Source organism: Morone saxatilis, unplaced genomic scaffold (assembly GCF_004916995.1).
Source record: "Morone saxatilis isolate NCDOM2014 unplaced genomic scaffold, NCSU_SB_2.0 Contig23, whole genome shotgun sequence".
NCBI classification, from domain to species: domain Eukaryota; kingdom Metazoa; phylum Chordata; class Actinopteri; family Moronidae; genus Morone; species Morone saxatilis.
Window position 1 is genome coordinate 7971858 of NW_023339796.1, and position 8448 is coordinate 7980305.

The 8448-nt window shown below is 38.8% G+C and overlaps 1 protein-coding gene across 2 annotated transcripts; it reads left to right on the forward strand.

Annotated features, from left to right (window-relative positions):
* Positions 1–4257: 4257 nt before the first annotated feature.
* On the forward strand, positions 4258–7421 carry adcyap1b (adenylate cyclase activating polypeptide 1b). Of its 2 annotated transcripts, XM_035670021.1 has the most exons (5): positions 4258–4336; positions 4747–4851; positions 5823–5957; positions 6355–6459; positions 7093–7421. In XM_035670021.1, exons 2-5 carry the CDS (start codon positions 4748–4750, stop codon positions 7274–7276), a joined length of 528 nt encoding a protein of 175 aa, XP_035525914.1. In that variant the 5' UTR covers positions 4258–4336; position 4747; the 3' UTR covers positions 7277–7421. The 2 variants fall into 2 exon arrangements, with proteins under 2 accessions (XP_035525914.1, XP_035525915.1); XM_035670022.1 differs by lacking the exon at positions 6355–6459.
* The last annotated feature ends 1027 nt before the right edge of the window (positions 7422–8448 follow it).

Here is an 8448-nt window from a genome sequence, read left to right on the forward strand (position 1 = left end):
AAAAAAAAGCAAAGATAACACGGAAATCTGAAAACGTTAACATAATTTTGTGTAGCAGATAAATGTTGACTCTCTGTTGGCTTTCTTATCTTGTTTATAACCTCATGAGCCTTTGGAACCACTAAATAACATGTAGTCCTAAATAAATGCTGCTGTTATGTAGCCTATAAATTGGGGCTGCAACTATCTATTACAAAAGTAGGCTAGGTGTTGATTTTTCAACTGATCAATTATTCACCTGGTCATTTCACATCTGGTATAAATCACTATATGTGGGCAGCATTTGCCTATTTCACACTCTAATGCATAGTGAGGAAAACATTGGTCCTACACTTTTTAATTCATTAAAAAAAATAGAAAATCATCTAAAATAATTCTTTGATGCCTATGGAAAGCTTTTTTTTTTCTTGCTGTTTTGTTTATCTACGTTCACGCCGGCATGTTATATTATTTCCTATACCACTTGAACGTTGCATCATCTCCCATTGAGTGGTTTTCCCTTGTGCCCAATATGGCCGACATCACAAACTCAGATTGAGGAGAAAATACACCATCTGGCTCAGTACCAACTAAATAAAGCTGTTCTCATTTCCATCACTCAGTCTAATCGTGTAAAATATCTTTAAACTGGATCATTTTGGGCATAAAATACCGATGTTGTATCGTGTAGTTTAACCTTTAAACCTTATTCACAATCGGCAGACATCTGGCGCCCTCTAGGTTGTATGAAAGGATAACTGGGTTTATGTTTTTACTTATATTGCTATCAATATTAAATATAATCCTGCAGTTAACACATGCTGTATGATAGTTTATTTAACGTCCTGTGGTAGGTTTATCAGTCTCATAACATTTCCAAAGGGTCCATATTTCTTCCCAAGATAATATTAATAAAACAAACTTGGATAGGCCAAGATGTTTTTGAGAGGAGGGTGATGTTGAGATTGCATTTTAAACATCTTGTTTCAGCAAAAACAATGACTACTACACTGCAGGTTCAATATGAGTGCTGAGATTTCTTTGAAGTGTTTCTGAAGTGATTTGCTGACCCCTACTGACTTTGACTGCACTGTGCGCAGGCGGCTCCTGGAAAGCGGCCCCTGAGGGAAGCGAGATCTACTTAATGCACACACACACACACACACACAGGAGAAAAAATCTATAGTGAGTCTTTTTCACTAAATCTGTGTAAAAATGTAGCGATGGCATCACAATTATTTGTATACTGTTCTATGTTTCTATGACTTTTTAATACACAAGCCTAAAACGTTAGATAACTGAATACTCTGAACTCAAGTTTCACCTCCTACTTTTTCCTCAGAGTTTTCACTGTAATTCATGGTCTTCTTCAGTGACGGTAACTGGAATTATTGTATCACAGATATATATTTCTATAAGATCAAGAATTAACATTTAAAACGTTATGTGTGTCTATAGTTAGGCCAATAAAATGTGGAGCTTTTTCAGTGGTTCCCAAACTAGGGGTTGAGACCTCTTCAAGAGGTCACAAGATAAGTCTGATGGGGTCACAAGATTATGGAAGATTCAGCATGCCAAAACTAAAAACAAATCAAACTAAGAACTAAATGTGAAATGCACAACACGTTCTGACTCCCTTATCGTCAAATACTGCCGCTTGGTCAGTAGCTCTCTGCTACAAAATCGGTACCTTTCACATCATTTCTGGATGCGTTAGGAAGTAAGGAAGAATAAATATGCAATGTCCAGTTAGATTTTCAAAATAAATCTTGCAGTTTGATTAAGTTTGGGCACAAAAACTATTTATTTACGATTAGGAAAATAAATTACATTATGTACCTGAGGTAACTTAATTATGTGACATAAATCCTGTGTTTGTTTGAGTCATCCATCCACCCCACCTCCTCCATATGTGGACTCTCTTTCTCAGTCTTTATACTACGTCACCTGACTTCGATGACGGGCATGTCCAGAAATTACACTAGAGGAATACTAACAGTGTCATATTTTCAAGCGCATGGCCACTGATCAAACAGCAGTATTTGATGACTTGGGAGTGAGACCGGGTTGAAACACACTCGATATGTATCCATTTACTGTGTGTTATAATTTAATGAAAAATATTATGTCTAAAACATAAACACACATTAAAAATGAAATTCATATTACAGTGTGTCACATTAGGCATTTTCAATCTTCCATACAGGATGATAAAAAAAGTAGTTCTGCTACACAATTCAAATCTTTTGCTTAAAAAAATATAATGCAAAGAAATAAAACAGACCCAAAAAACAAAAACTCGTGCAAGACTTTATAGATAATATAATTACATAAATTCTACACATTTCTCTTGCAAAACAGATCAAAACGAGATAACCTGATTAAATGTAGGGTATATTTAGAAAAGAAAAGCTGTAAAGATAGTCTAAAAACATATCTTCTTATTTGAATGACTAATATAAGGACAATTCTTTACTCATCTTTTCCTTCCTCCCCTCTGTGCGTGCACTGCTGATGATGAATGAACCACGTTTCCCTTTTTTCCTCATGATGGCGCCGTTTACTCAGGCTACCGAGCGGCGTCTATAGCTGCTGTAACAGGCCTAATATTAGAAAGTCTGCTCCAGCTGACACATATGGGCTTTAAGTTTTGCTCTTCAAGGCAATCACGCACCGCGAAGAAGAAGTTGAGCATAGGCCCCCCCTCGGCCAATAACTGGCTCTTCTCGTCACATTGCGTCAGAGTAAACAAAACGCTGACGTTAATCTCTCTCCTCTTTGGCAAAAGCCTTCAATTGGTTGCTGAGCTATAGGTCTGATTCAGTGCTGTACAGAGCTAAATCAAAAAAAAAGATGTGGTAGTGGGGACCTGGAGTTTATAACGAGCCCCCATACAGGACTGGAATTAGATTTTTTTTAAACAGGCCTCCAAATTAAAACTTCCATTCAACACTCTGCTGCTGTCATGGATATTAATGTCAAGTTTATACTTCTCTGCGATTTAATTTGACTGGATTATTGGCAAATAATAAAGAGCATATTACAGGGAAGTCTCAAGCATTAAGACTTTTTTTTGTGCCATAAAAATGCACCAATTGAGGCTGCCTCAGCCCGGTATGGGTGGAAGGAATAAGGCCCGGCTGCTCCTTGGTTAATTGCCACATACAGAGCAGTACAGCTACGAGCCTTTTGTCGGGGTTTCTTTTTACTTTTTCGTTTGAACACATCAATCAGCTCATTATAACGACACAGACAATTTCAGAACAATGTCGAGAAAATGGGTGAATCGTTTCTAAAGCCACGTAGGCTGACAGCTCCCTGAACCGGCATCCTGCGTCACCAAGCCGGCGTTCAAATCACATTACGTGCCTCGTTTATTTCAACAATGTAACAGTTAGGCCGAGGCCTTTAGCGCTGTCATTGCACGGCCATTACCCCCCCACCCCACCCCCGACCATTACCACCCCACCCCTGAATATCCAGTGAGAATTTATTGGAATGATTAAGAAAAGTTACTGTAAATACAAAAGCCGCAATCTGAGAGGATTGTTCAGCACCGGACAGCTTCCGGGTCCCAGGGCCCTTGAACTTGGCACCGGAAGCTGAATTTCTCCCCCCATTCAAACATCCAGTCACAATAACCACCAACCACCAGGCAAGACGATCATGTTCCCAGCTTCAGTCATAAAATCAATAAGCCTTAATTTGGACTTAATGTTTGACTCTCGGGGGGGGGGGGGGGGACACCGTCCTGTGGCGAAAGTTCATGAATTCAATGATTTGATCAACATTTCGGTTTTTCATTAAAAAAAAAAAAAAAGAAGAAAAAGAAGTTTGGAGTAAACTTCCATCTTAGGGGGAGGTGGAGTGGGTAGGGTGAGGTGGGGGGGGGGGGGTAGTCTGAACGATGCATCGTGAGGAAGGAACTGTCTTTTATATTCCGGGAGGTCAGACTTGATGAGTCTATTAGCATCCTTAATGTTGATTCTATTGGAGGGGAAGGAGGAGAAGAGTGTGAGTGGAGAGGGAGGAGGGAAGGAGGGAGGCAGGCTTACGATACAAGGATAAAAATCCAAGGCAATCACAGCACAGGACAAAAGTTTGGAGCAACGATATGTAGACGAACATACGGCGCACTTTCCCACCGAGTTTTCTGTCTGCCTGTGCGACTGTGCTGCTCGTTGTGTATAAAAGTGAGATAGGCTGCTCTGAGGGGAACGTAAGGAGACGACGGAGGCGCTTCAGCCAGGAAAAGAAGTGCCTTGAGAAAGAAACCAGTCTCTCTCTCACACACACACTAACCACAGCCGCGCCCGGATCACATCCTACAGCACAGCTCTCTGCTTCCCTGCTATAGGTATGTGCTTTATCTGCGGATTGTCTTAAAAACAAAAAAAAACTCGGAGAAATTCATTGATGGAGAGCGAGATAAAGTAATGGAAATTATTCCCTTTTTTTCCTGCATGGAGATCTGCTGTTTTTTTTAAAAATTACTTTGGCGCTGCATGCAAAGGATTCGGTGCCCATAGTTAAACTTTTACGAAATGGGATGAATGAAACAGACTAAAAATGTTTTTGGTATTAGCAAACCGGACGTGTGTTTTTATTCCCGCTCATTTAAACAGGTTTTTATATTCGATCCAGCTTTGTAGTTTGTAATAGGAGAAGTAGCACTGTGTGTGAATCTGACAGAACAAAAGAGCGAGCATGTTGTTTCTATTGCACTAACCTGTTTAATGTTCCGTTTTTTTTTTCATTTTCTAACAGCATGGCCAGTTCGAGTAAAGCAACTTTAATCTTGCTCATCTACGGAATCTTAATGCACTACAGCGTCTTCTGCACACCTATCGGACTAAGTTATCCTAAGATTAGGTAGGTGTACGCGCTTCTTGCCTCTTTATAACCTGATCATGATAGTATTTTTTTAATTCATACCTGTTTAATGCTGCTCAAGACCATTTTTGTTTAATGATATTGCATTGTGATTTATGGTAAAGTCTTATTTTATTATTTGGATTTGGGGACTTTTATATTAAAAGTGTGCGTAATTGCGCACAAACTCTGCGCCCAATTTTAAATCACAGAACTGAGAGAGATGACAAAGGGAGATGCGGTAATTTTAACACACACAAATGCAAGTCTAGTGTGGAAAATGGAAATGGAAATTGCGTAGAGGTATCTGTCCGGTGGGACGGTTCGCAGAACTCCCCTTATTAAAAATGAGAGTGCAGTCAGTGCAATGGATAGCTCTTGGGATGACGGTGGACTGGCGTCACCATTGAGAGGCGAGGCGAAACGAATAGGAGAGCTCTATCCATTTAAGATTTATTCCTTTTTTTCCCTGTGAAAAGTATATACATAATTTGGGCGTGGTTCGTACTGATTCTAATTTTTCCACTGCTATAATTGCAGCATTCTTTTAATAAAAGGCTGGCTCCACGCCTACACTAAATGCGATCACTTTCACACCCATTGTTTCGATTTTTAAATATTTAATGAGGCTGTGTTGCCTCTGCTATGAGCAGCAGCATCAAGTTGGAATTAAAAAAACTGATTTTCCCGATGAAAAGAATCTATTTAACGGAAAAAAAATGAATCTACAAACATTTAACACATTTTAAGCCATTATTTTTATTTTTTGGTCAAATTTAAATAATTCGTTTTCTGGGTTTTATTTAAAAACACCTTCAGCTATTTATTTTCCTTTTCTTCTCCAATCTCTAATGCATTTAACCTCCCACTGGTTTTAGAAACTGATGCAGACATTTTGGCATTCTTACACTCCTGCGTCCCACTTGAGCACAGATCTAATTTGTGATGAATGCTCTCTCCTTTTTTTGCAGACTTGAAAACGACGCCTTCGACGAGGATGGGAATTCATTATCCGACATGGGTTTTGATAGCGACCAGATTGCTATACGAAGCCCACCATCCCTAAACGACGACGCGTACACTCTATACTACCCACCAGAGAAGAGGTAAACGTGCTCTCACATCACAGCTATGAAGCCTCCAGCTGGATTCCATGTTAATGACTTTTTTGCTGTTTTGCGATAATGTTTGCTTGCTTTGGTTTTTCCCAGAGTATTTCATGTTATTTGTTCAGTGTTATTTTCATACCGAGTAGCCTAAAATGTTGGTTCCAAATATTGTTAATAATCAATATAAAAAGCTCGGCAGATTAAGGAACGATACATAAGCCTGTGTGCAAAAAAAAATAATTAAAAAAAGGCTACGAGGCTCCGATTTAATAGCACCTGATGTGATATTAGACCTGCGGGTGGGTGGGGGACATTTTAGGCTACTTTTGATCATTTTGTCTGCGCTTTTTTTAGTCACTGATGATCTGTGTGTTTTGGCGTTTTATCATCTCAGACCAGAAAGGCATGCTGAGGAAGAATTAGATAGAGCCTTGAGGGAGATCCTGGGTCAGTTAACAGCGAGACATTATCTGCATTCTCTGATGACAATTCGTGCAGGGTAAGGGCATTTCTTATAAGCGTTCACCTGCAGTCATCATCCTTTATGTTTCACCGCTGCACAAGTCCAGGCTGCTGCATCACTGTCTGTCATTATATGTGCGTGTTTTATTTATTTATTTATTTGAATCTCTCTCTCTCTCTCTATATATATATATATAAAAACAACGTCTAGACATTTCCATGACCTTCCTTTTGTGTTTTTGATGTGGCGTGGCACTGCGTTCATGATTAGTGATTAAGAACAGAGGGTCAGTTTTGAGAGTAAAATGCACTACGATTTGTGATCAATCGATAAATTGATTTTGTTTGCCCTATTAAAAATTCGTGCGCCAGAAGATGCAACGGGGCTGCAAATTAATAATTTATAACTTTTCTTTAAAAAAATAAACGCTTAAATACACTGTCTTGCTTGCCGCCTTTTTTCAAACGAAAAAAAAGGATAAAAGGCCCATAAATGCATTTTTAATGATTATTAATGAACTTTGCATCATGGAAAGATAAAGAGGTTATCAAAGCTGAGATGTCAAATCAAAGAAATAAAAAAACAGAGCAGAACTGCTAAGAGGTGGAAGGCTGCAGCTTTAACTAATGTTATTTTCTTGTTTGTTTGTTCTTTCTTTGTTTTTTTCAGTGAAGACAACAGCATGGAGGACGAGTCAGAGCCCTTATCCAAAAGACATTCAGATGGGATCTTCACCGACAGCTACAGTCGCTATAGAAAGCAGATGGCCGTGCAGAAATACCTGGCAGCGGTTCTGGGAAGAAGGTACAGACAGAGAGTTAGGAACAAAGGACGCCGACTTGCCTATTTGTAGCGTTGTTAAAGCGCCCAAACTGCCCTCCTGTGTATATACATCCAGTCGTTAAATCAGTCATTCAGATATATCTGACCAACCAGTGGATTGCGCCTGTGTTCTTTCAACATGTATTTATGTATGAAGTAAAGCCATTAAAATGAATATTTTAATAATAATATCGTTTTTTTTTTCTTTTTGTACAAAAGCACTTGATACCGCACAGTTATACTTTGTGGACCAATATTTTATTTTCATGTTAAGATGTTGAAAACAAAACAAAATGACTTAAAAAAAATAAAAATAAGAAGAAGAAATCTGAAAAAAAAAGATAATTGTGCACCTTCAACGTTATGCGCTTGAAATCTTTAAAGGTCATCTACATATGCAGAAAATAAATAGATTTTAAAAAGACAATCAAAGTATTGAATGTTATACTTATTTTTGTAACCAACGTTCTATTTTTTTAGTGTTGTTTGTTTTCCAAACAGGCCCAAAGAAGCAGTGAGCATGCTATGTGAGGCACATCGGGCTTATCCTAAATGATAGATGTTGCCCTTGTCCACCCTTCTCCTCGCTCTCTTAAGGGGAACTCTGTGGGTTTGTATAGCTTGCTGCCCCTACAAGGGAATTCAGATAGCTTCTGTTGTACAGCCTCTCATTTGATGGATAACTGATTGGCTTACACAGCCATTCATGTAACTGGTGGTAAAATCCAACCTCTTTTTAAACAGAAATTTAATTGCAGGCTTTTGCAAGGGCATTGTTGCCTTTACCAAACATAAAGGAAGCACTCAAGTTGCTGTCAGCAGAATGCGGCAAACACTGCTTGCTCACTTGCCTCAAAGTAATTTACTGTAGGAGATAAATCATGCTCGATAGGACTGTGTAAAGAATGTGTGTCCCACATGTGTGTATTATGTACAGTATAAAATTACACAGTGCACATATTCATCTCAATGTTGTCTGTGTTCAGTCAACACAATTATCTGGAAGAATGTGCTTCAATTGTTGATTGTATTTGGGCAGCACTACAAATAGTCAGAATGGACCCAGAACATGTAAGATGCAGAAAATGAAGCATATTTTGACAAGAGGTGGAGAGGAAAGGTAGCATCTGAGTTACAGTTAGGAATATTTATCTTGTTTCTTATTTATTGGTGCATGTGGAAACGGACACCTTGCTAATTTTG